Source organism: Micropterus dolomieu, linkage group LG08 (genome assembly GCF_021292245.1).
Source record: "Micropterus dolomieu isolate WLL.071019.BEF.003 ecotype Adirondacks linkage group LG08, ASM2129224v1, whole genome shotgun sequence".
Classification (NCBI taxonomy): Eukaryota; Metazoa; Chordata; class Actinopteri; order Centrarchiformes; family Centrarchidae; genus Micropterus; species Micropterus dolomieu.
Window position 1 is genome coordinate 4,006,912 of NC_060157.1, and position 27,556 is coordinate 4,034,467.

A 27,556-nucleotide genomic window follows, 5' to 3' on the forward strand; every position below is an offset into this window, starting at 1 on the left:
TTTTCTGTTAACTGTTGGTTTCTGCCATTTGTTAGAAAAATGCATTTCCAAGGTAATATTTTGTATATTTTGCTGGTGTATACACAGAGATATTTCTGATTGGGGTATGAACGTGAATATTAACCTATTAGCTTAGGAAAGCTCAGTAATCAAGGTACCTGGTGCACCACAATTTTGTCCAAAGGATTCATTTTAAAAACAGCATAGATGATAAGACAAAGTGGATAGTTTAAATCTCTTTAAAAAAGTGTTATCACTGTGTAATGAATTTAAGGAGTAATTTGTTCTATATTTCTTAAGATAATATTAGAGGAGTTAGTTTAGCCAGAGCCAACATTATTCAAGAGTCAGACAAACCTGTTTAATCCTCACAAATTAATGCAGGAAGAATTTATATTTAATAAAAGTACTGATAAAAACTATAAATCTCCTAGAATACCCTTTTAAAAGTTTGCATAACCACCAAATGAAATATGAATCATGCTGTGTACTTGTTTCCTAAATAGGGCAGCTGAAAATGTCAAAATAGAATAATTAAAAGGCTTAAGAGAGACTTTATGAATCCCCGTAAACAGATAACATGGTTTCATCTTCACCATAAGTTAAGATGGAGCACTGTAATGATCGGTTTTTCCTGGAAAAACTCAGAAAGTTTCAGCAGTATCATTTTACAGAGAAGTTTGTTTCATACTCATTAAGATTCTTCAAACCATCTTTTCCCTGTGTGAGGGAAAAGATGGTTTCCCTCACACAGGGAGGGAAGTTTTAAAAAAAAGTGGTATTACAAGATGAAAAACTGCATATTTAAAAAAAACAAAACGTGATTATATCTAATAATACATCACCTTCACCTTTGGTAAAGCCTTTTTCATCCGTTTGCTGTCATTACGTATAATATGTTAACCTCTGCAGACAATAATCAAAAGACTTCAGAAGCTATGATGTGTCACAGGATGAGTCGCTGGTTCTTTCTGATAACGCTGTTGCCATCGGAGAACAACTGCAGGGACGGCTGATTCAAGGATCATCTCACTGGACTTAAAGTCATTTGGGGTCAAATTTTGTTCTAAAAATACGTTAGGTGACATTATTTTAGAAGATTATGAATTATAGAACTCTTACTTGTTTAATGTACGCATGAGGTGAATGGTAGCTGAGGTTCAACCTATAACTAACAATTATTTATAAGATAATTTTCTCAATAAGTTGTTTGGTCTATTAAATGTCCTAAAATGGTAAAAAAAAATGGCAATCAGTGTTTCCCAAAGCCCAAGATGACGTCCTAAAACGCCTTGTTTTGTTCACAACACAAAGATATTCAGTTTATTGTCATAGCAGAGTAAAGTACAGAAACAATACTCACATTTAAGAAGCTGGAATCAGAAGTGTTTTCTTAAGAAATTACTCAAACCGATGAATTGATTATCAAAATAGTTGGCGAGGCATTAAATAGTATATAACTAAACCAAACTAGGGCTGAAACAATTCATCGATTAAATTGATTACTAAAATGCATCGACGCAAATTGTTTACATCAAGGCTTTGTTTAATCCATATAACTATATAGCACACTATTTCGCACGGACATTTATTACTGTTGCACATCGCGCTTACGCTGTGTGAACACAACGTGATTATGATGCCGCTGTTTGCAAAGTGGAGGAAGAGAGGGACGAAGAAGAAAGTGTCCAAATATGGTATTATTTCAAGTTAAAAGAAAACAACAATGTTACCGTCCGTCCACCGTAAAACTTAATTTATGTCGCCTACCAACAGCAAGACGGCTCCTCCTCGCCGCCGCCGCCAAGCAAAAGTACTTCAACGATGAAATAATCTATCGAAGCTTGGAGTACTAAAATCATCGTTAGCTGCAGCACTAAATCAAACTTAAAGGGGCACAAAGGGATCCAGAAATTTGTTTTAAAAAAGAATGGTTGTATGACAAAAGAGTTTAAACAATACCACTTCCTCCGACATTGCACCAATTTGGCGAATCAAATGCATGCAAAGCCACATTCCCGATTATTACTTTTTCACATGAATTAGGTAAGTCTATGGTCGTTTTCCGCATAAACCTTCAAACTTGTGAATCCACAACATGACATTAGGAGAACTTCCCGGATTGTATTTTATCTTCTTGTACCAGACTAACGCAGCGCAGTCTCAGCTGCTGATAGGAGCTGTAGCTTAATTTTATCTGCCGCTCAAATCTTACTGTTCACAACAGTAGCTTTTAGGAATTTTGTGCTGCTGCTACTTCACCAGCCAACATGGTGCTCAAACAACAAATGTTTGTTTAGTACAGAAGTAAATACGAATTTGATTATGTTTCAGATTGTCAGAGAGAGAAAATCTACTGAGAAGGCTTGTGTAACAGAAGTTGGAAGCTGTGCAAATCATCGCCTCTCTATGTGATTGAACATTCAAAAACAAACTTCAGGAGTCATGATTTGGATCACGTTAGTAGGTCTCTCTCTCCAAGAGCATCATAATATCCGAGGGACTACTTCTGGTGAACATCTGTCTCAGCTCAGTGTTTAAATGATCCAGTCTGATTAATACATACGCGTTGGAGGTCTGTACATCTTGCCAGCTCTTGGTGAGGTTCTGCTTGAGCTCATTGAGCGGGTTGAGGCCAAGTTTCCTCTTCAGCTCTGCGGAGTGCCTCTCTTTGGCTGACAAAACCTGACGCAGGGTGTTGATCTCCTCCTCCACCTGAAACACAACAGCCCCGCCAGAATGAGTTACGTCTGGGGTTTCCTCTTCATGCACGGCTACAGTTCTCTTTTCTAGATTCCCAAAAGCAGATTTATACATGTATCCCACTGAGAAGCACAGGTACTTCCCATCATCTCAAATTCAAATCATCCTCTCTACTCTGAGTCATGTTTGCAAATGTCTCGCATCCCAATGATCTAAAGAAAAATGCTCTTTAGAGCATTGGGATGCATGACGTTTGCAAACAACTTTTTTTAGTACTAGTGTTCATCTTCTAGGGATCAATACCATTATTCCATATTGTCAGGATGCCGTGGCTCTCGCTCTGGTCTGGGCCTGTCATAGTGATCGCTTTGCTCCATTAAGTATTCCAGTTAGCCAAGGCAGTGAGCAAGCATGCACAATACCTGGATACTGACATCTCTAAAAAGGAATGCAGCAGTCATTGTTGTTGTAATTTTTATGACATGCCAAAATGTCTGTGGTGGCACAGGCATGCTATTTACCTAGTCTGTAAAATGTGACGTGTGTGTATTGTGACATTTGTCTACACCAAGTTATTTATAGAGCACATTCAAAAACTACAGGTGATGGCTAAAATGTAGGCATGTCACAATAATTACAATTATTAATATATAGTCATGACTTTAATCACTTATGCTGACCTCAAAATTGCCTGTTGTTCTTACACGTGTGTTTCTCCAGCAATTTAGCCAACGCCATCCCAGAATAAACAGCAGGATTTTCCCCACTATTACATGTGTTGGGGCAAAGCGCCTTAGCTAAATAAACAGGAAAAAACTACGCTGACAGACGTTTTGCTGTCATTTCTGGTTGTGTTGCTTCTGCCCGCGTCGTCTGCTCTCTATATCCGAGTCTTTACCTCAGACGGGGCTCCGTTTGGGAACAATATGAGTTCAAGCTGAATGAAAGAAGAGATTAACGTGAACGAGCCGGTACGTCGACTTACAGCGTAAACAAAAAGCAGCGATACAACTGCCTGTTATAATGTTTAATGTTTATTTAATGCAATTATTAAGAGCCCAAGAGTCCATTTTATTTTTTATTGTGGTTGTGTGGTTTTATTTTATTTATGTTGTGTTTAGAATCAGAATCAGCTTTATTTGATAGCTATGTATACACATACGAGGAATTTAACTCAGGATCGTACATTGCTCATGATGTGCTTACTCATACAATAAAAATATCGGACACAGACCACAGTATACAGAACACAATATTCACTTTTTTTCACAATCCAATTCTTGTCTGAATATTCTCATGAATAAAAAGTTCATTACTCTTTTATGATCATATCAGTGGCATAAAAGTGCAATTATTTCTTGAACAGTATTTTATCAAATAATAGTAGAGGACTACCGAAGAGCTCTACGGAGAGATTTAAAATACAATTATATAATTAAATATAACAAAAATAATAGGTAAATGACTCTCGACTCTGCTGCTGCCAAAATTTGTATTATTGTTATTTTAATACTAAAGGAAACTCAAACGCAATTGTATAATTGGGGCTTTTTATTGACTTTAATGTAACCAATGACACTTTAAATTTGATTGTCTATCTAAAATAAGAGAAACCTTTTCAAGGAAAATAAATTTTGTGAAGATTGTGATTAAAATTGTAGTGCATTTAACAGAGGGGAGGCAATCAAATGTTGACATTTGTGAAGTTGTAACCAGGAAATGTTGACAATTAATGACATTTCTGCACTTAAATAATTTTAACCCACACACTGGAATCAGAGCTCCCTTTAACCTTTATTCAGCCCAACACAGGTCTACATCCTGATAAAACCTGTGTTGTGTCAGATAAGATCTTGAGAGAGCTCCGATTCCAGGGTAAAGGTAATCTACAGCAGCTTCCACCCACACAATGGTAACGTAGAGTATAGTTACATGCAAGCACCTGGTGATTTGGGAACATCTGGGCATTACCTTGGTGAGCTCGGTGCGGAGTTCCTCAGCCTCTTCCTCTGTCAGTCCGGGTGGAAGAGGGTTGGCTGAGTTCCCCACAGCTCCCTCCACCGGCAAGTCGGACAGGCTGTCTGAAGTCTCCACAACAAGACCCTTGTTAGGAGAGTTGAGGTTGATATCTGAGGTGGCAGGAGAGAGATATATAAGAAGGAGAGAGGTGATAGGATAAAAGGAAAGAGAGGGCGAAGAACAGAAGAGGTTAATAGGAGGGTGAAATGGAGAAGCGTAAACAAATACACAATTAGATCAGCTGAAGTCTCAAGAGGATCCCTCCCTCAGTATCTATATCACACACACAGAAACAGAGGCCAGGAAGAGGCAAGTGTTGCCTGCAGGAGATATCCGACAGGAAGAGAAAGTGGCAATTAGCTCTCCCAGCACTCTGGGATGAAAACTTAAGAATGCTCTGTCTGAGATCCATTAAACCTTTCGCTTGCTGGTCATGTGCACCAGAAATAACAAATCCAAACAAAAAGGCAGGAATACACAAAAAGAGAACAAAACGCAGCCATAATCTATTCTTGTGTTAAATTTAATTTAGCACAAAAATGCCAGTTTGAACGCTAAACCACTGTCAGCATCTCTATGAGCTCATTTTGCATCATTCACCTGAGGACAACATCCTAATTTTGGCAGCTACAGGAGCTGGGCAGTGTCAGGGCAGGCACAGAGGACACGACAAGGCAAAGAAAAATAAACCTGGAGGCACAGACTATATGCAGTTATAGCCAAATATTCAAACAGTGTTTATTTCAGTGGGCGGACCCATTATGAAAGCTACACTCACAACTCGCATTGCTTACAAACACACCAGCGTACAGGCCATGTTTTGGAGTGTAGAGCCGTCCATCTTAGTCTCACTGATTTGTGGAATCTTAACTTTTTTTTTTTAAGCGTGAAAGAAGTCCTGAACGCAACACTGACACTGTCATTATTGCCTTTTTTTACAGTGCAGTATCCACGTCTATATGACTGATTGCAAAACGCATCAGACAACAGTAGGACAAACAAACAATAGCATTGCAAAAGACAAGAGATTCGCACTATCTGCAGGTAGCCCTGGTGACAAGCGATCCAAAGTCTCAGCAATAACATCCACATACAAGCTGCCGAGAGATATGGCGGCTCCACCCTCAAGGTATATTGATTCAGTCAGGAATGATTCAGACTGGCACCACAGAAATAACAGCAACAGGTCAAAAAAACACTCATATGAAAACAGAAACTGTACTGGGGAAAATAAAAGACTTCTTCCTGGGATAGGAAAAGATAAATTTCAGATATTCTTTGTGTGTCACAACTTGCCTTCAGTTAGGGATTCCCTTCACATCCAGAGGCAGTGAAATGCTTCATCTGACTTTAGTTTTTTTAAAACCAGGTAGTCCAACTAGTCTGTAAACACTGAGGCATGGTGAGCGCGATCACCGTCACACCCCTTACTTTAAAACCCAACCTTGCTGCTGCGTTGCATCCTGGTCTATTTCCTGCTGTGGTACCTCTATGATGCACCTCTCCCTGTATGATAGTTACAGATGCCCGTTCATGTTATCACTTAAGGGTGGTCACATGAGAAATGCATCAGGCAGGGAAAAGTCCCCGGCTCTGCCAAAAAATCCTATTCTAAAGGTTTCACAGCATCATTTAGGGAAACAGCAGTAGCAAGATTTTATTTGAACAGACGTGCCCTAGTTCACTCCAGTGTGTCATACTCGAAGACAGACAAATGTAGGCAACCTTAATCGCTTCCTGAAAGAGCTCATCCTGAGGCACAGGAAACCTGATACAACATGACATGTCTATCATGGTCACTCATTATTACAAACTACAGGACGCAGCCTTGTTACACTCATTAGGACGTCCCCAAAGGGACTCTGCTGCCATAATGAAACTGGAGATACCGAGTGATAAATTGTGAAACGAGACTAAACATTTTCTCAGTTTATGGTTATTTTAGTATTGTCACATCACTTCAATGTAATTTTTACTATTAAAATCGGTTCCAGATGACTTTTCTCAAATCAAGTACTATACAGGCAGCAATAGGGATTTTGTTATTAGTCTAGTTTGGATTTGGGCTAAATGGCAGCAAAATGGCAGCAAAATATCGTGAGAAAGTTGTCTCCATTTTGTCTGTAAGAGATCTTGCCATACTGTGTGGACTCGAATGAAGTAGTCCTGTTTATTAATGTGCATTTACAGGATCTCTGGATAAGCATGTTGAAATATCTTGATTTGTCATGCATTTTATTCTGCTAAAAGCAAATATCTTTAGTTAAATAAACAATAAAATCTTGTATTTTGTGTTTGTATGTTTTATTGCATGTTTTTTGGACCCGATGTGTGTCCTTCATCAAACAAAATACATAAAGATTAAACCCCATAATTCCCACCCGAGTCTAGCTATATTCTGCTCAATTGTGTTTTCTGCAAAATGCCTTGTTTATTGCCTTCAGTACAAAAGTATCTCAAAGCAAAAGGAAAAACAACCAAAAACTGTCCATTTGGCATAAAAAGAAAAAGGTAAACAAGGCCAGGCAGGGTTACATAATGATAAAACAGACGCATCAGTATCTGTTTCGTGTAGTTTCTACTTCTTTAACCAACTAGATATGACCTACCAGAGGCACCTTTCTGGTCAGGGCGTCAAAAAATGTCAATAGTGACAATGATGATAAAGCAGCAGCCTAGCATGTTAGGACCACGGCTGTTCTCAATGCTCAGTTAGTCAGCAAATCTGGCTGGTGCTGCCTAATAAAGCGTGATTAAGATTAACTAGACAGTCCAGTGTGTATTTAGGTAAATGAGAAGTAGGTGTTGCGTTCAGGGAAGCCACATATCACATGTTTTAGCTACCTTTAGTCCTTTTGTTTACAAGCTGGGCTCGTTAGATTTGACGGGTTTGGGGGGGGGGGGGGGGGGGGGGGGGGGGGGGGGGTTTGGGTGGACGCCTTCAAGTGCCCACAAAAAAGACGACACTGTTCACGTTTTAAGTTGATTAATGTCACTCATACGAAATTAAATTACGCTGGGAAGTTTGAGACACTGGTAACACGATCCTCCTTCACTTCACTGCTCCTGTCCCTGTCATTTAACCAGCGGGCCCGTCCTGCCCTCACGACTGCTCCATTATTAACATTTACCCGCTCTGAACGCATCAAACTTTCAAACAAACAAGCTTATCCGGAAAGATAAAGTAACTGAATACTTCCCTGTACATTAATTTATCACAACAGTTTACTGTCCGGTTAGCAAACCGCGTTTCTGCCAGTTAGCTAGCTAAGCTACGCGCTTGCTAACTTGCTCGCTAAGCTAACGATTAACGTTACCTTGACTGGCGGGGTCCATGGCGTCGAGTCGACAGAGCTGGAACTCCTGGTTTATTTGTTGTTGTTGTTGTTAAAAGTTAAACTCGACTGGTGTGAACTGTGTGCTCCCACTTGACGTGTAGAATTCGTCCTGGTTTTTAGCGACTGCTCCCGCACAGAGAAAGTCGTCGACAGGAACAATCTGATCGCTCAAACCCCCGAAAACAGCCAGCTCAGCTTAAACGGCTAACTGTGAAGCTAACGGCAACGACACGGGCACATCCGGTGGGAGATTTCAAAATAAAGGTGGCACGACACGCCTGGGTAATGATGGGGGGGGGGGGGCGGGGAGAGATTTCCATTAATTTGTTGTTAGTAGTTTTATCTCCATAAACAGTAAATCAGTTGTCAATGTATAGCCAGTTTTAGGTACTTTCTGTACAGCTGCTTTGTTAGTTAGTTGGGTTTTTTTTGTCTGTGTGACAGTACAAAGCATTGATTTCTTATAAGTTTTATGTTTTTATTATATACTGCATCACTTATTGGATATTATTGCTAAATGCTGTAATTTATCAATGTGTAGCCAATTTTAGGTACTTTATAAGTGCCTTTTGCACGACTATTTAGTTTAGTAGTGACAGTATAAACCATTGATTTCTTATAAGTAATTTTAACTTCTTAAACAGTAAATCAATCTAAACTGTCCTCATATGCTGTATTACCAAAAACATATTTGTACTTTATGACTGAACACGTACAAAAAGTACTATACCATACAAATAAATCGTTCCATTACAAGTAAAAGTCTACTATTACTGTTTAGTTAGTTTTGTTTGACAGTAAAAATAGGTGGTAAATTACACAGAAGAAAAAGTGGAGAAAATCAAAATACATACATACGTGCACGTATGTAAGGGCCTATTATATATTAGTACTAATAAAAATGACGACTGATTAGTTTAATGGTAGAGAACTTCACACTATTTTATAAGATCCTCATATGTTTTGCGTGTACAATCTTAATCTGAAAAGTTACTAGTAACTAAAGCTGTCTAAATAAATGTAGTGCAGAAAGAAAGTATAATACTTTTGTCTGAAATGCAGTGAAATCACACTATAAAATCACATCATCCAGCTCCCATCACCTCTCTCCTTCTCTCACTCCTGCCATTCCAGTAAACTACATGTACCTCAAAATTGTGCTTAAGTATAGTACTTGAATAAATGTACTTTCAATTCCACCATATCAGGCAAATAGAGGTGAAACATCAGGAGAAATAGTTTGTATCTAATCTGTTTCTAATCTTTGTGTAGTCTAAATGTTTCCACTTCATGATGTGCCTCTAAAAAACCTTTGACGTCTTGGACTATTATAGTTTTTAGACGAATGTGGCACATTTTCTCTTGTGGTAGTGCACCAATGCAACATGAACAGAATAATTATGCACACTTTTCCCCATTTTTGCTAATAGGTTTTGCTGCCTCTATCAAATATTTAACTGTTAGGATGGGCCTTCTTTCTATTGCTATTATTATTATTATTATTATTGGTGGGAAGAACACCTGAATGAATATAATAATATAAATTATTATATTTCAATATAATATGTATACTGCTGTGACCTGGCTGTTTAGAAGGCCAGATCCCTGAAGGAAACTCGATTTCCTTTTCATGCTTTTATTTTATAGGCGTGTCCTCTAAACAGGAAGTTAGGTTCCTCACTGCTAACAGCTGATGGATTCCTGAGATTTCCTTTTCCGGCGTGGCCAAACGACGTCACAGAGAGAGCTGTCGTAGAAATATTTCGGTTTGAGACTTTTTTTGTTTTTTTTTTTTGTGGGAGATATGTTGTTTAAAATATTATAGTTTTAAACACACATACACTCGCAAACTCAAACACACTTCAGGGGTAGTAAAATATGATTTATTTAATCCATACATGTATCAAACAAAACCAATATCTCACCTGAACCACTCTGTCCAGCATTATGCACAGACACCAACTTTCAAAACGCCATACACTCAAAAAAAAAAAGGTGCTCAAACACACTTACAAACTCACAAATACCCATAAAAACCTGCTGCAGTGAGAGAGGACATCACATCAAAATCATAAAATGTTTTCAATAACAAACCAAACCACACTGACTCGCAAGTGACATCCAGAATCACCAGTTCAAAATGGCTCAAACTGGACATCTGGGTCTTCTTATTTATTTATTATTCTACTATTATTACTGCTACATCTACTTTACTGCTCGTTTATCAGCCAACTAGTAGCTCATATCGCCAGTAAAAGGTTAAAACGTCACATTTCTTTTTGTAGAACTAAGAAACAGTATGTTCTTATGAACAATGTTGAGAACATTTTAGATTTTGCTTCAGTAAAACACTAAAAGACTGAGAATTATTGCAGCATACATTTGTGTTCATATCCTGCAGACACACCTTCAGTAACAGCTAATACATTAGTCCCATCACTACTACTACAAGCTCTGCTATAACTACTAAAACACATACTTTTATTACTGGTAACACAACAATACTTGTGCTACTTCCTGATGCAAACATGTAATCTTTTCCCTGTTATAGCTATTCCAATACTACTATCATTCTGAATACTACTTCTTCTACATTGCAGTATTACTTCTCCTCTGCTAACGCCACTTAAAAATAATAAAATTTAAAGCTGTACTGACTTTTAATGTGAAGGAGAATAGCAACATCTCAGTAAGTTTTCAAAATAAGAGACCAACAGAGTCTGTGTTTTTCCCTTTAGGCACAGAAGTCCGTTTTGTCCACACAACACAAAAGTGCAAATATGATTTAAACTGCATGGATATTTAAAGCAAAACAGAGATTGTTGATGAAAATACTGTAACTGAAGTTTTATCCAGGTACACGTAACGTTTCCAGTCTCAGTGCAGTGCCGAGCTGAATGAAACTGACTGTGGAGTGAAGTGCACCTTTCTTCATCTCCAGAGCAAAACTTCCGTTTCCAAACACTTCTCTCTCTTTCCTCTACTTCTTCTTGTTGAGGGAGTTTAGCCAGGAGAAGCTGAAACTGGGTCGTCGAGGAGCCTCGCTGAGGGTGAAAGAGGAGGAAGACGAGGAGGAGTAGGAGGAGGAGAGAGGAGGACTGGTCTGAGCAGGACTCCTACTCTCAGTGTCCATCTGGAGCAGAGAAGGACAGCAGATGATTTTACAGAATAACACAGAACTGAGTTTTAGGTTTAAGATAAATTAGTATCATAAGTTAACAATATATAATTTATCACCTGTACTGGACACATTTTCCTTGTTTCTTTAACTCTGATTAAAGCTACTGAAACTGAAACACATTACTCTTTTAATACTGTGTCCATCCATTCAAACTGTGTAACTCCTTTAGGGTAATATACACTTTGAATGGATGACACAGAGACCGTGTAAAAACCTGACACCGTATTGTGTTTATGTTCATGAGAAGCTCCCTGCTTTTGAAAACATATTACATATCGTGATTTTTTCACAAAAGGTTTTCATTAAATTATTTATCAAAATGATATATTATTATACATATATATGATGTATATAGGATAGGATGTAAAGATTTAGACCCCCTCCTACACTGTAAGAAATTACTCTGTGGTCATGTAGAGTAGGTAAAATATGTTCAATATGATTGTGTTTTTGATTTTGAGGAAAATATTTAATTAAAGTTCAAATAACAATGTTTGGAATAAAATCCACCCATTGTTGTTAAATAAAACACAAGAATTATATTTATCTAATCCCAAACAGAAATAATATTGAGTGAATTCAAATGAATGTAATCATTTAACTGGTTGACTAAGGTAAGAAAACTTCTTTTGTTATCATTGGGCCGGTAAGAAGAACGCATGTAGTGGTATATTACAACAGAAAATGAGCTATCGCAGAAAAAGAGACTCAGCAGCAACACAAAGTTGGCGTCTGTTGGCAAGGCTATATATTAATGTAGTAGTGTGATTTTGTTGCACTATAATATGAACACAGCATTATACATTTTGGAAGAATTCATATGTATCAAAGTCAAACGATTATTTTGAAGGATGCGGGGTAGCATTTCTGCTATACAGACCCTCCACGACCTCTGACATGTGTAGAAATTGTATGTCACTTTGGATAAAAGCGTCAGCTAAATGAATAAATGTAAATATTATATTTCGGACAGCACTTGCCGCACTTCTGTTGGCACTGGTTAAATTCAAATGAATGTGCAGATTAATATAGATGATTATTAATCAATTATATATCATTGATATATAGAATTAAATAATTTTTATTAGTACTATTTACACATTTGGGAGTTTATCTTTTTCAAATCAACTCAATATTTTTGTTTAGGTTATAATTAATTCTATACTGTTTTCTAATCGAATCTTTCTAAACTATTAAGGGTCTCATTTAATTAATATTTACTCAATACCAAATATTGTGACGTTTAATTAATAATATTGCTTGTAATCTGTTGCCTCATTTTTATTGAGTAGATATGGTGCATCCTTTCTTACAGTGTAAAAAACAATACATTTCCATGAACATGCAAACAGGTGACAGTCACAGTCATCATGCAGTAAGAGGCACAGAGCATCACAGATGATGTTAAGTGTTACTCGAGAATAAAAAAGAAAGAAAACCTGTAAACCTTGTTAATGTGTTAAATTAAATTCGGATAATTCAGTTAATTCGTCAGTGCCTGGATTTTAAACTGTACTGTACCACAAGGTGTCAGCAGAGGCGAGAGTAAACTGTAAACAGCCCTAAAGGGGCACTAACTTGATTTAAAAACAAAACAGAAAATGTTATTTCACCAACTGTGTTTTATTTTCTATTTCTAATTAAAGAAATATTCCCTGTTTTTGACTTAGATTACCTTTATCCTTTCACCTCTGTGTCTCTGTGAGGATTTCTGTAAATTTGTCCTTAAAAAGTAAAATATGTCACTATAAAACTAATAGTTTTTAAATTTCTTCTTCTTTTTTCTCTTCACATTCTTCTTCTTTTAATCTCACAATGAAACTGAAGTCAAAGCAGTGGTTGTGGCAGTTTTTCGGGGAATGTTGCTGATTCAGTTAAGCTCAAAATAAAACAAATAATGTATTTAATCTGTATCATGTGCATGCCAGCAGGCAATCAGCTGGGTAGGTGATTCATTGTCAGATGCTGTAAGTTTAGAGTGAAACTCTTTAAATCCAGACTTCAACAGCACTTCCAGGTGGAGCCAGCAGGTGCGTGTATACCTGAGCTGTGCAGCAGTGAGGATGGATGTGTTTCCTGCTGGTGTTATGTGCAAATGAAGCAGCCGATGTAAGCCCAAACCCTCTGCAGGATGACCAGGAAGGCCAACAGGTAGAAGAGCAGAATGACAGCCTGGAGAAAGATGGAGGAATGGACCCAGAGGAGGGAATGAGACAGATTGACGGAGAAATAAAGAAGGAGGGATCGGAGATGGCAGAAAGAGAAGGGAGTGTGTGAAGGATAGGTAGGAAAGGGGAAAAAAGAAGAGGGGATTCATGAGTTCATGGAAGCAGATAAGACAAAAGAATGAGAAAAGAAGGTAGGGAGAGAAAAAGTTAGATGGAGGGAACGGGAGAAACAAAAAGATGAAGGGTGGATGGGAAGCAAATCGAGAGGGAGGTGAGGAGGAGGTGTTGAAAGGAATTAGAAAGATGGAGGGGGATGAATAGATGGCACATGGTGGATGAAGACAGACAGAAGGAAGTGTGGTGTGTGTGTGGTGAGACAGAATAAATGAAAAAAACACAATGGCAAAAAAAAAAAACACTGTAACACAGAAAACTGTTGGGAAAGGAGGGAGGAAAGAGAACTGATTACTGTAATCACACAGGCACTCGTTTAATTTGACCATTTTCATCTCCTGTAATACCAAGACGAAGAGTCTACAGTCACGCTAGCGGCTCTGTGAGGCCGAACTTATAGTGCTGCTTTGAACTAAATGCAAACATCTGCATCCTAACATGCTAGGTATAAGGTACAATGTTCACCATCTAAGTTCAGCGTGTTAGCATGATAACGTTTGCTAATTAGCGCTAAGCACAGTACAGCTGAGGTTGATGGTAATGTCATTAGCTTTGCAGGTATTTGGTCATAAACCAAAGTGTTGGACAAATGCTGGTGGAGGAAGGCCAGAGATGGAACTGCAAAAGCAAATTAATGAGGAGATACTGACACAGTATTCATTTTGAAGGGGAAAAGTTGTTATTTCACTACATAACAATGTAAAAATATAAGTAAGACTTTGTGTGAATTATGAAAACTATAAAACATTGTTGGTGATTTGCCGGCATGTTGAACAATCAGACTCTTTTTCATGTAAGTGATCGGAAGAAAAGGGTTGTTGAGTATAAGCTTTTCACTGACACAGGGTTAACTTTTAATTATGGGGTCACATTGCAGCGATGACCTCTGCCTTTGTCCTTCCTTCCTTTCTCTTTTCCATTCTCCTTTCATTTTCCAACATGACAACAACACAGAGACCCATGTGAAAGTCCTAAAGCTGTTTCAAAAGTGACTCTGCAAAACATAAACAGCAATAACCCAAGAGCAAGACAGGAGAAGAATTTGATGTGGATGTGTAGCCACATCAGCAGGTGTGTGAAAAGCGCAATAGCCCGGTGGATGATGATGACGACAATGATGAAGATATGACCAGACGACACTGACCTGGAGAGAGACAGAGGAGGTTATTTTCCCTTCAGTTTCAGCAGCGTTCGTTTCCAATTTGGCATTCAAGTCTTCAGGCTGCTCGCTGTTCTCTCCGTCCTCCTCTTTCTTTTCTGCAAACCCTGAACTACCGTCCCCAGATATCACGCTGTCTGTCCTCTCCACACCACGATCTCCTACATCCAAGCTGTAATTTTTAACTACAGAGCTATCCTCCCTCGTAGATACAGCATCCCTCTCTAAAGCAGAGAGATTGTTCCCCTGCTCTTCACTTCTTTCATCAGACCAAACGCTTCCTTTTTCCGGCCTTTCATTCATCGCCTCAGCTTCATACTCACCCTCTCCCAGCCCACTTTCTTTCAGCTCTGAAGCAAGATGCTCTTCTTCTTCTACCCTTCCATTACTGAGCTCAGAGTTGTCTTTATCCATCTCTGAGCTGCCTCTCTCAGGCCCAGAACGAGTCTCCTCAGGTGGTATGGATGATGGACTATCATTATTATCAGAAAAACTGTCTAAACTAACTTCTCCAAGATCAAAACTACCCTCTACTAGCTTGAAACCTTTATCCACAGCCCCAGGTAGACACACCCAGCCCTGCATGTCCTCCTCCTCCTCTTCATTTTCGTCCTCAGTGATACTGGCTTCTACAAAAGCACTGCCCCGCACAGCAGGTGCCTTCTGAGGTTGAAGCTGGGATTCGTGAGGTTGGGGATGTTTTTCTAACTGCTGTGGGAGTCGAGGGAGAGGAAGATACGGCTGAGCATGAAGCTCAGTGGAAAGAGGTAGTTGATGTGGGTGGAAGAGCGCAGCTCCAGGGGGAGGGTGGCTGGAGGATTGAGAATCCAGACTCCGTTGAGATTGTGGTTGTATTTCAGGCTCAGACACTAGGGCTTGGGCTACCTCAGTCCTGGCCTCTGAAAGGGAATCTCCAGCTGGTTGTAGTGGACACATCGTCTGCTCTGTCTCGTGAACCTTTGGCAGGATTTCCTCAGGGCTAAACCTGCGCCAGCTGGGGGAAAACACAGAATCTACTTCCTCCTTCACCTGAATTTCTTCTTCTTCACCCTGAGGATCATGTTTTTCCGTCCGGTCAGCTGCGTCACTTTCTGCCTCTCCCTCCTCAGACTAACATGTGAAGGAAGACAGTTAAAAAGCCATATAGGAGAATTTCTTTTAGCCCATTACCAACTGCTAACTATTTTCTATATCAAACCATATGTTTTCAGGTTGATTTTCATCATTCCATGTCGCTTTTGGTTTCATTTCAATCAACTTGCAGAGGCATGAAAATGTCTTTAGCTTGTAACGTTCAGACTAGAGGAGTCCTTAAAAGAAGAAGGAATATTTAAAGTGAACTGACTACGTTAAATCATCTTTGTCAGTAGCTTTTAGCAGCGGAGCTCTTCTCACTGGTGATGGAAAACCTGGTTATTAACTCAGCTGTGATTCATAGTATGTTATTTATATAACTAAAAAAACAAAAAATGAAAAGGTTGCAGAACCATCAGAAACAATCTAGTGGAGAGATGTGAAAAAGTTCCTGTTTAAATCTGCCCTACCAGGTGATAACCTTGGTATTTAAACCAAGAATATGCACTTCATAAAGTACATTATCACGGAGTTCTTGCAGTATTTTTCTCAAATTTATATTCTCTGTGAGTTGATTTTCAAAACTTACCGGAATTGAGACCAGATGCTGTGAGTAAAGTAGGAAATCTAAAATTAAATGTTGTAAAATGGTTTGCAAAAACGAAAAGCACAAAATTGTGGTTAATGGACTCGGGGTTCCTTTAAAATGTTTACATAGGAAGGAGACGGATGTCAGCTTTGAGCGACTGAGGGACAGAAAGCTGTGTCTGAAGATGAGCTGAAAGAAGATTTGACAAGTTGATTTTCACACATTTAACAGTTCATCTAATCCCCACTTGTCATCTCAAAATAACTTGTGTCATTATCACTTTTAAACGGTGGAAAATTAGCTGCACAGTCACTCTTGAACTATCACGTTAAAGTCTGTATACGTCGACCGTTAGCCGTGAGTTGTTAGTAGTAGCTTCTGGTGGTCGACATACTTAAGAGATTTAAATTTCATATATTTTCAAAAGAACTTAGATGATTTACACTTGAAGAAAAATCATTTTTTGGTTAATACAGACAAGTTTCTTTGCAGCAGTGTGATACAGTACCTGTTGTGTGCTCATTCCCTCCACATGTTCACAGACGTTTCCCTCACTAACAGGATCAGGAGCTGCAACTCCCTCCGCCTCCTCTATCTCCTCCTCCTTATTGTTCTTCATTAGACCAGGTCCTTCATCATTTAAGTCCAGCTCGTCAGTCTCTGGCTGCAGGACTGCCCCTGCTGGCTCCACAAAGTCCCTCACCAGATCAGGAACTGGTGAAACTGGGGCTGATGTTGGTGCAGCTGTCTGTACTGGTTCCACTGGTGGGAATATCAGTCCAGGTATTGGTTCTTCAACTGGTTCTGAAACAGACTCCAGGTTCTGGAAAGAGGTTTCCTGATTGTGTTCTGGTTCTGTGTTCTGTACAGAGGGCTCTTCTGGTTCCTCTGGTTCTGGTTCCACCTCTGGTTCTTCAGGAACATCTTCCACAACTGAGGAGAGAAAACAAAACCTGTTGATCCTGAATGTGAATTTAAATGTGCCTAAAAGTGTGACTTTTCTGAAATGTAGAATTTTAGTTAAACGTTTATTAGACCAACATTAAGGTTTATTGATCTTTATCTAGAAAATTAATTACAATAACATCAACAGGTCTCAAGGATTAACAATGCTGGCATCAGAAAATTCTATATGATTACTTTAACTCCTATTATTTACCGCTTGGTGAATTGACAGTATTGTAGAATATTGCTGCACATTTTGTTGTAGCTCATACACATCATCTGCATTTTCTTTTACAAGTGTTGACACTTTTTGAAAGTGTTTAAGCTCCAAAGACATTTCCTTAAATGGAAACCAGCGTGCTGTCAGTAGCTACGCTCTGGAGATAATATGTTGAGATACAACTCTTCTCCAGCACCACATATTTTATTCACCAAACTTTTCTTGCCTTTATCAGGATGGTGTCTGAGGGTGAGAACCAAAGGATGTTTAGTTAACTGATGGAAATGTTGAGGTCAACTGTACATCGGCCTTGAAAGTAGTTATGGTTATCCATAAAAGATTTAAGTATACTGTTTTTACAGTGGAGATTCAACCTTTTTTACTCACTTAAGAGGAAAGATTGTATTTTTGGTGAAGAATATTCTGAAATGGTGGTTGTTGTAATATTTTGTATATATGTTTTAAACATTCTTACATTTCTGTATTCACTTGGAGCAGATATGGTATTTTGTAAAAGGTATTTTAAAAAAGAGGACGGTAAAGTTGTTTTGTATATTGAGCATCAATAATGATCTATAGACCTAGGCCACATGAAATCCATTAGGTGGAGAGTTCTTCTTTTAAAAAATACTAATCAGTAACTCTTTCAGTTCTGTTATACTTTATTATTACACTTTATACGTTATTTTGGCCGACTGTACCTTCTGCAACTATTTTTGGATCAGACAAAAATAAAACCCTCAAGCAGACAGTTACTTAGTTTATATTACATCCACACTCTTGTGTCTGTCAGGCAGCCTTTAGAAGCATTTTCTTGTTTGTTGTTTTAAAATGTTTCTTTATTTTTTTCTTGACATACTAAGCAATGCTGAAATGGTGTCTTATCAAAATAAAAACATTTCAAAGCGGTTTCGTAGGCAGTTCCCCCTTCTTACCTTTGAGGAAGTCTATGCCCTTCAGAGCTCTCTCCTGTCTGCTGAAGTTATATTTGTAGTGGCTCATAGTCTCATAACCTGGTTTTAGTGTCTCGGCTGGACAGGAGCTGGTTGCTGCTACCAGTCTGAGGAAACGTGGAGAGTAGAGGGATGTACATGGAAAAAGAACGAGGTATTGAAAGAAAAGAATGCATGAAAGAAAAAGGAACGTAAAAGAATGACGGAGAGTGAACTAAATCAAATAAATTATTGACTTTAGAAAGGAGAGTGCACTGATTTTAATCACATTACTCACTTTGTGATCAGCTCTCTTGAATTCTGAAGGGAGGAAGTTGGAAAAGTAGAAATCATTTTAGGAACTCGTGCATTTACAAGTCTGACATAGTGGAAAAAATACTCAGATCATGTACGTAAGTAAAAGTAGCAATATCGTAGTGTAGAAATATTCTGTAAGGGTTAGGTAAGTAAAAATCCTGGATTCAAAATTTTACTTCTGTAAAAATACAAAATTATTAGCATCAAAATATGCTTAAAGTACCAAAAGTAAAAGTACTCACTATGCAGAATGATGTATATTAATGGATTATAACTATTGATGCATGAATATGGCCATCTCTGTAAAGTTGTAGATGGTAAAGGTGGATGTTATTATTCACAATATATAATATTAATGCATAATAATACTTTTGTTGATTATAATTAACAGATTTTGTATTATTAATCTGAATCTGAAAGTAACAAGAAACATATCAAAACGTTATCAAATATATTGCTTGAAGATAAATATTTCAATATTTGTGTCTGAATAGTACTTAAGTATACTTGAGTAAATATACTTAGTTACTTTCCAGTTTCGTGTTTTAAATTATTTCCTCCTACTACAGTAGTTATAGTAGTAAAAGCAGTGGTGCCACATGACTGACGACCTTTTCTTGCCTGCCTGTTCACTGTCACTGTCTAATAAAGGTAGAAAAACAACCCCCACAAATGGACATGAAAGTCCCACATGGACCAAACAACATCCCAAAGTCTAGAAATACAATCTGCCACCAAAGCAGCTCCCTTCCTAAAACTCTTCACAGAAGATTGACTTTTTATTACAACATATCGTCATTAAATGATCATATAACCCTTATACCTGCCTGTTTCCATAGCTGACGGCAGCGTACCTGAATGTATTTGCGCACAAAAAGATCTTCTTCTCCATATAAGGCTCTTCATTGTGGTTATTTCTTATGGGACAATATTGTTTGTGGTTTAGGTTTGTACCTTCGCCTTCACACAGCCTTAGGATTCAGAAGAGTGTCACTGAGTCACACATCACTAAAATGTGTTCACTTCTTCCTTGTCCCAAAGCGGCTCTATCCAAATCATTTAAACATTTAACATTTTGTACGCTGGACAATAATGTGCTGCTAATTTACATCTATGAGAAACACACACACACGCACACACACAGAGCAGTGTGCTGGCCACCTGAACAAAAGCAGCCATGTCCGGCTCCTCCATGCTGCTCAATGAACTCTCCACCAGTTTGCGGTTGGCCTCCACGCTGTCTCCATAGCAACGCACCAACGCCTCGGCGTGGCCGGTCTTCTCCTCCTGCTCGGAGCTGATTCGCTGTGTCATCGCCTTCGTGTGATGATGCAATAATGATGAAAACAATAATAATGGTTTCACTACCATCACAAATATGAGTATTGTCACTGCTGCTATGGCGTTTAGTGCCATTACATATCACATGTAAGTATACTAAACATATACTACACAATGTAAGTTTGTGTGAAAAGTTACATTTTTATATTTTACAATATGCTCTTGGAAACAGATGACGATATAAAATATATGTGGTGTCCATTCTTTTATTGAAATGTAGTTTTTATGTCAAATTACTTCATAAATATGTTTGTTTATTCAGTTCTGCTACTATTGCAAGCAGTATTACAGTATTACTTCTACTGCTACCAATGTCCATTTAATTGACATTAAATAACATGTGTGCAGCAGACTGAGTGAAGTGAATCTGACCTTTCGTCTGTCCTCCAGGATAGAAAACACGCGATTGAACTTCTCACACACACTCTGTTTCTGAGTCTTACTGTTCTCCTGCAGAGGGCAGAATGAAGATCAGCAAACGCAACAAAATATATGGCTTTTATGTTGAGTGTTTTCACATTATATATGAACTTGATACTGAATGTAGGGCAGCATGTTCACTGAGTTGGAAAGAAACCCAGTGTTTGGGCTAGCATTTACACACAGAGATACCTGCTGCAGGTTTCAGCAACATTTTAAATATGAACTGGATTTTAATCTAAGATAAATTAAAGGGTAAGTGTATTATTCTATATCTTTTAATTCCTACACTGACTTTGGCTCTCAGCCCAAAATCAGATTGGTTACATCGGAAGACATGAATCCTTAAAAAGCATTTTGTTTTCGTTTGTTTGCATGTATGAATGTTTAATTTTTTAACGCTCAGTAATGTCCTAAAACAGCTGGACACTGAAGCTTTTAGTGCATTTGTTGGGGACTATTTTCACTAGTGGATGAATCCATATTTGGGTCTGTATGTGGTACAGAGACAGTGTATTTTAACAGCGTAGCTCAGTCATGGGTTTATTAATATAATTATAATAATTTTTGGACAACTATGGATCTCTATGTCACAGAGGGAGAAGATGTACTATTGTTAGGCATTCTCACACACACACACACACACACACACACACACACCTCAATGTTTTTGCAAGCCTCCTCCAGCCCATTGATCAAAGCCTGGACTTTGTCGTTGAACGCCACCAGAGAACTGACTCCTTCGTTCAGCTCATCCTGGGAAACAAAAGAAAGCAAACTTGTTATTAAGAGTTACTGTAAGATTATTTAGTTATCTAAAAGTTTTAGGTTTTACATTCAAACCCCAATCGATCATTAACACAATACTTTTAAGACATAAACCTGTGTGAGCGGTGTTATAAAACTGCTCTATTGTGAGTGGTATTTTTTTTTTAATTGGGCTACTTATTATCAAACAAAATGTCGTGTTGCGTGTAGCGTTGCATCTCAGCAAGATTTGCATTGTAAAATTTCTAGAGCATATTTACCATTTGTTATCCCATTGACAAAATTTTGAGGGCCCTACATCGTGCAAAATCTTTACACACTTAGATTTCAGATACTCCAATAAAATGGTGGAAAGTGCACTAATCTGATAGCAAATAAGGAGAATGATTTAAAATGTCTATACTGCATCACCACACACAATCCCTAACTTAACTTGGACAAAAATAAAAGGACAGACTAGTCTACTGCACATCTCTGCTATTTTTATAGTAGGAGGAGTAGATGGAACATCTACAGTAGGAATAAAAATGGTATACTTTGATATTCAGCACTATTATAAAATAGATGTAGTGTGTATAAAGGTACTAAACCATGAAAATACACTGGCATAATGCTATTTACACACACACACACACACACATAATAACATCAGCCTATATATAGAGTTAAATACCTTCTGCTGCTGGTAGATGTCTGTCAGAGGGGCCACCTGACAGGACTGATGAGCCCCGAACACTTTACAGAGAGAACATGTAGGAACCTGACAGGTGACACAGTAGATGTTCACTTTCTCACCCTCATGGTCTGAACATGTTACCTGAGCAGGAGGTGGACCAGGAGGAGGGGCAGGACTGCAGAGAGGGACAGAAGAAACACCAGATCTTCAAATACCTGTATGTACAGTATATGTAAGTATATTTTATATCACCTCATAATCCTCCGTGTCGTCTCTGTTCACCTTGTGGCATTGTTGTTGTTGCTGACTTCCTGTTTGTAGACATCGATGATGTTCTCCACCAGCAGGTTTCGTGGCAGGCCGTAGACGCCGTGGCGATCCAGCACCACCTCGTGTCTGCAGGACGGGCAGCGGAAACGACCGCTGTTCACCATCATGGTGGTTCGAGCCTGGAACAGGGACGGCTGGACAGAAAGAAATGATATTAAAATGTTAATGTTAATGATACAATGTACAGCTTTGCTCTTCACTCCTCCACGACTGCCTGTCAACAAACAACAGTTGGAGTTTGTTGCCATACAACACAGCTGCATACTGGGATTTTAATAATTAGCAACAGTTTTAGTATCAGTCGCTGTCACCGGTGGAGAATTTGCAAAATCTTCCAAATGTCTCCCTGGGTGAAGTCAGAGCTGGTTCAGGACGGGTTACTGGGTGAAAACAAGACTGGAGGAAAATCCCCTGCTCACCATCCGGCATGTAAACACTGTGAGGCTCAGAGGGCAGCACACACACACACACACACACACACACACACACACACACACACACACACACACACACACACACATAGAGTAGCTTATGTTTAATCTCCAAGTCTCTAAATTAATTAAAAATACCATGAAACCTCTGATGAACGTATTATCATGGCTATCAAACTACAAAATACAGTCTCATTAAATTCAGCCTAAATGAGCATGAATCCTAAAACATAAGATGACATAGATGCTGTGAAATCTGTTAAAGGTGTATTAATACATTTTTGGCCACAGTGAGGCAGTAGAACTTTAAATTAAGCTGACAGACACACGGTATTGATTTATTATAATCTTTTGAAGATGTTTTGGCTAACCTGCTAGCAAGCAGTTATCTAAGTTACTTACATGCCCAGCAGACACAGAGCAACATGATCATCCTAAAGGAGGCATGTTTTTGGCCACCTGGTGGACTTAAGTTCAATACTGACTCTCTTTTAGCTAGCTAGTTTTTGGTCTCTCCACCACCAAGGCTCTTTAACAGCTAAATGATCCAATATGTTCTGGTTGCTGGTCTGGCTCCATACTTTTTAAATTATTATTTACCAAAATGTCACATATGAATAAGGTCAAATAATTAGTCAGGGTTTTCAGCAGTAAGTTGGTGCTTTAGACAAAAAGACAGAAAGACGGTTTAATAAGTATCTTATCTTATCTTATCTTAATAGTTAGATAAAACAAGAGATCACAAGAGAATTAAGAGTCAGGGGAAAAACAGAGAGACAGATAGACGAGTGAAGAAAAGGACAGATGAACTGAGAGACGAATGGAAGGTTAAAGGGTTACAGCGTCCTGAAATAGTGGCCTTTAATGCGCCCCAGCTGCTGCTGGGCCTGACTGAGGATCAGAAAAACACTGAGGCCTGAGAGAACTGGTTTACAGAGTCTTTTGGACCAGCTTGAATTTATATTGGTTTCAATGTTCTCCAACGGTGACACGATTTCAAAGTCAAAGAAAATGATGATGAGATTGCTGAGGAATTTTGTGGAGACATTCATGGTGCCCAGAGGATGATTGCGTCAGACTTTGGTGATCCTCTTTTCCTGTAGCGCCACCATGAGGCTGACATTTGTGGTTGGAGTGGATTTTCTCAACAACTGTTAAATGGATTGCCATGGGAATTGATACAGACATCCATGTTGCCCTTGGGTTGAACTGTAATATCTTTGGTGACCTCTGATTTTTCATCTAGAGCCACCATCAGGTCGATTGTTTTGTCCAATAACATAAGTTTACGACTACGTGGTAAACATTACATCTGCTAACCATCAGCATGTTAGCATTGTCACTGTGAGCTTGCTAGCATGGTGACGGTAGTATTTAGCTCACAGCTGTGACTCACAGAGCTGCTAAAAAGTCTCTCAGTGTTGTGGAGAATGTTACTGAATTTCATATGTAATGGTTATATATTATAGGATTTTTAATACTTAATTATTGTACTGTTATCAGTGTTTTAACTTTGCAGCATGTGGAAGTGAAGATAACCAGAACTACTTCACATACTGTTGGGTAGATTAATATTTACAAGCTAATGGTTTTGCATATGAAATCTTAATCTGCAAAGCAACTAAAGTACTAAAATAAACTGCCTCAAACATTTTACTTTAGGACATTCCCAGTAAAAATGAGTAAATGAACTTACATTCTTAGCAAGGGCGTCACTTCATGTAGCAAAGTGGAGGGGACTTAAGGTCACCAATTTATGGTGTAATAGTCTTTATTTATATGAAGGGAAACACAAGTGGTAGGTGATAATTCAAATTTAAAAAATAGAATAAATCAGTAGCTTTTTTTTTTGCTTAATTTACTTTCTTGGACAATGCACGTGTGTTTCTTCTAGATTTAAATTGCATTGCATATTTTCTTATTGTGCAAATAAACATTTCTCAAAGCAAATTTCATTTGTTATTTAACATTTCTTGTTGGCAAGCTATTTTTCAGAACAATTTTAACAAATGCTTTCAAAAATCAGTCATTTCAAAAAGTGGTCGGGGACATTTCCCCAGCATCCCCAGTTTAAATGACACCTATGATTCTTGTTCACACACATCACTGCACTGCAGCAGGGTTATGGGGGACAACTGAACTCAAAGTCAGACTCAAACAAATGGAACCACAGTGAAAATGCCCTAAAAATGACATGTAGCAGAACATGCACAAACACACAAACGTGTTTCTTCCTCTATCCCCTTGCACTTTACCTTAACCTAACCATCACAACTACATGCCTAACCCTTAACCCTTAACCTTAACCTAATTGTAACCTGAACCCTAAAACCAAGTCTTAACCTCTAAATGCAGTCCCCATGGTGACACAAGTCCCAATCAGTTAGTGTGTATTAGATTAAAGCCCCCAAAGGGATATAAATACACGAAACACACACACACAATAGCAATGAATGTAGGTCATGGAAGGTGATTTTCATGTACATGAGCGAAACAGTTAAACATCAACAAGTCCTGTTTTAGACACTGTTAATCCACTGCACACTCACACACACAAATCTGAGTGTGTGTTGTCAACAATGCCTCATGGCATAAAAAGTGTGTGATGAAAGATGTGTGTTCCTGCACATACAGTACATACATGCACAGAACTTTGTGTACATACAGGGATTATATGTACAGAAACACACAGCACATACAGTACGTGTTTATTAGCCGTGGCCAACGTGTGTTGTCTCACAGACCTGGTAGAGCTCGTTGGCACACTTCCTGCAGAGGTTGTGCTGGCAGGGCAGGATGACCACAGGTTTGTTGAAGAGTTCCAGGCAGATGGGACAGATCAGCTGCTTCTCCAGGTTTGCCAGGGCCGCCTCACCCTCTGCTCCCCCGCCAGCCTGCAGGCAACTCAAGTCCGCCGGCAGTGACATGGCCGCTCCGCCAATCTTCACCTCCTCCTGTTAACACCAGAACCTCAGCGATCTAATAGTGATCTGCTGCTGTCAGACAGCAGGTCTGTCTGTTTTTGAGGGGCTGCTGTGGGGCCTTTTTTAGATCAATAACTATAAAATGCGTATACTTGAGTCACTGCTGACCACTTTCATTTTATTTTACTCCCAGGCCGTTGCTTTTAGTTCAGTTCTACAAAAATCACCTTGCAACATAAAACCTGTTTCAGAAAGGTAGCCTAATCATTTGATTTAAGAGTCAGCTGGTGAACCTCCAGCAAAAAGTTACCAAATTCACATTATTGTTTTCACAATGTTCATGTCGATTCAGTTCCTGCCTTTTGTTATCCCTTAAGTAGCTTTAAAGTTGGAAAAATAATGGATGCCATAAAGCTCTATGCTTTTATGGCTGCGATATTCCATTAGTTGGAAATATTCTAGATGTCTTTTGCATCCTTTTGTAATACTTTCCTCCATCTTATTATGGGGAAATTAGTATTTCAAACTAGTATCACTAAAGCATTTAAACTTCATGTAATGTGGTTATAATTACTTACCCAGTGGTGTGTCAGTTGGGCTTAATTTGACCAAAACACACCTTCTAACAATCTCTGCAAACTGCACTTTCACTGTGGTGGATTACCTAAGCAGGATTTGTGTCTCTGCATGAGTTTCCAAATACAGTGCAATGAGGGTAAACTAATGTCTGCCTGTAAAAGCACACCTCGATTTAAAAATTTGCTTTTGGACTAGATAAAGGGTTAAGGAATTGCATGAAACATTAGGAACATGAAACAAAAAGCTCAAGACAGACAATAAAGACAAAAACACAAGGAAACCACTGAAAGCCAAAACAAAACAACTTGAAAACTCACCTTCCTCTCCATCTGCTGAAGGTCGGAGAGTGTTTGGACAGTTGGCAGTTATTTCTCTCTCAGCTGGTGTTCCTCCTCTTGTGGTCCTTTTGCAAGTCTCTACAGCCAATCAATCATTTAGTTGAGATGTATTTGTGTATCACTGAGTAAATCCAGACTCCGTTGTAGTTTTTCCAAAATCACAGCAGAGTTGTGGTCCTGCGAGCAAAACACCAGCAAGCAGAAAGTCTCTTGGGGGTCCCGAAGGGACAGGTTGTTCAGCTTTAATAAACAATAGTCACGTAAACAGAATTATTTACTGGAGTAATATGTTAGATTTTTACAAGTTTTACATGCACAGAGAATCCAGGACTCAATGAACTTAAATAAACTGAGTTTCATTCTGTTGTTGGGTAAGTTTTGAATGAAGCTGCTGACTGTACAGACCACAGAGGGTGGCGGTGTCCGTCTCAGCTCTGGAAATACCCAACTCATTCACTCAGACAGTTTGAAAATCAGCTGTCAGAGAGTTTGTCTTCAGCATTGGGGTTCACTTTCAGCCTTTGTTACGTTGGAGAAACTTTTCATGTCCAGTCTGTAGTGAGAAATATCACAGACGTGGACACTGAAAACACAATCAGAAGTTGAGGTCAAGAAGTCACATCGAGGTTAATCAGTTCAAGAAAAAGCTGATTCATATCCGAGAAGTAGGAATCAGTTTCCACTCTTCTTCTGCTTCTGTGACACTGAATGCCGACACTAAGTACCAGTACACCAGCACTCCTTCTGCCTTGTTCGTCCTCCTCTTCCTCACAGACCCTCCCTCGCTCGTCCAACACTCACTCCATTTTTCAGCACAAGTAGCGACTGCTGTGTTTGTTTGTTCGCAGCTTCCTCACCATCCACAGCAATGTGTCTGTGTGTGTGTGTGTGTGTGTGTGTGTGTGTGTGTGTGTGAGAGAGAGAGAGAC

The 27,556-nt window shown here is 38.8% G+C and overlaps 2 protein-coding genes across 14 annotated transcripts in view; both read right to left on the reverse strand.

Moving 5' to 3' along the window:
• Positions 1-8,274, reverse strand: part of tpd52l2b (tpd52 like 2b) — a 34,725-nt gene extending 26,451 nt beyond the window's left edge. For 6 of the 13 annotated variants that reach the window (XM_046055892.1, XM_046055891.1, XM_046055889.1 and 3 more), the window contains exons 1-3: positions 8,040-8,274; positions 4,675-4,832; positions 2,567-2,715 (exon numbers count right to left, since the gene is read on the reverse strand). In XM_046055892.1, the coding sequence (XP_045911848.1) occupies positions 2,567-2,715; positions 4,675-4,832; positions 8,040-8,058 (326 nt within the window). In that variant the 5' untranslated portion in view covers positions 8,059-8,274. The remainder of the gene's footprint in view (positions 1-2,566; positions 2,716-4,674; positions 4,833-8,039) is intronic. The other 7 variants (XM_046055897.1, XM_046055896.1, XM_046055900.1 and 4 more) reach the window with 3 other exon arrangements.
• A 1,647-nt stretch (positions 8,275-9,921) lies between these two features.
• trim101 (tripartite motif containing 101) lies at positions 9,922-25,713 on the reverse strand. The gene is made up of 11 exons (XM_046055447.1): positions 25,531-25,713; positions 22,308-22,474; positions 22,023-22,200; positions 21,242-21,337; positions 20,534-20,611; positions 19,982-20,137; positions 18,801-18,823; positions 18,506-18,630; positions 16,914-17,338; positions 14,728-15,852; positions 9,922-11,193 (listed from the first exon to the last, which is right to left on the reverse strand). The coding sequence occupies exons 1-11, from the start codon at positions 25,711-25,713 to the stop codon at positions 11,041-11,043; spliced, it is 2,709 nt and encodes a 902-aa protein (XP_045911403.1). The 3' UTR covers positions 9,922-11,040.
• Between the last annotated feature and the right edge of the window lie 1,843 nt (positions 25,714-27,556).

Bases quoted from the DNA above. Each gene is read 5' to 3' on its own strand.
- trim101 (XM_046055447.1), bottom strand. From the start codon at position 25,713: ATGTCACTGCCGGCGGACTTGAGTTGCCTGCAGGCTGGCGGGGGAGCA. The intron at 18,631-18,800 runs GTGAGTAATGTG...ACGTTTCCTCAG, and splicing joins TCAAGAGAGCTGATCACAAA to ACTGGTAGCAGCAACCAGCT. The intron at 17,339-18,505 runs GTAAGAAGGGGG...TTCTCTCCTCAG, and splicing joins GGGCATAGACTTCCTCAAAG to TTGTGGAAGATGTTCCTGAA.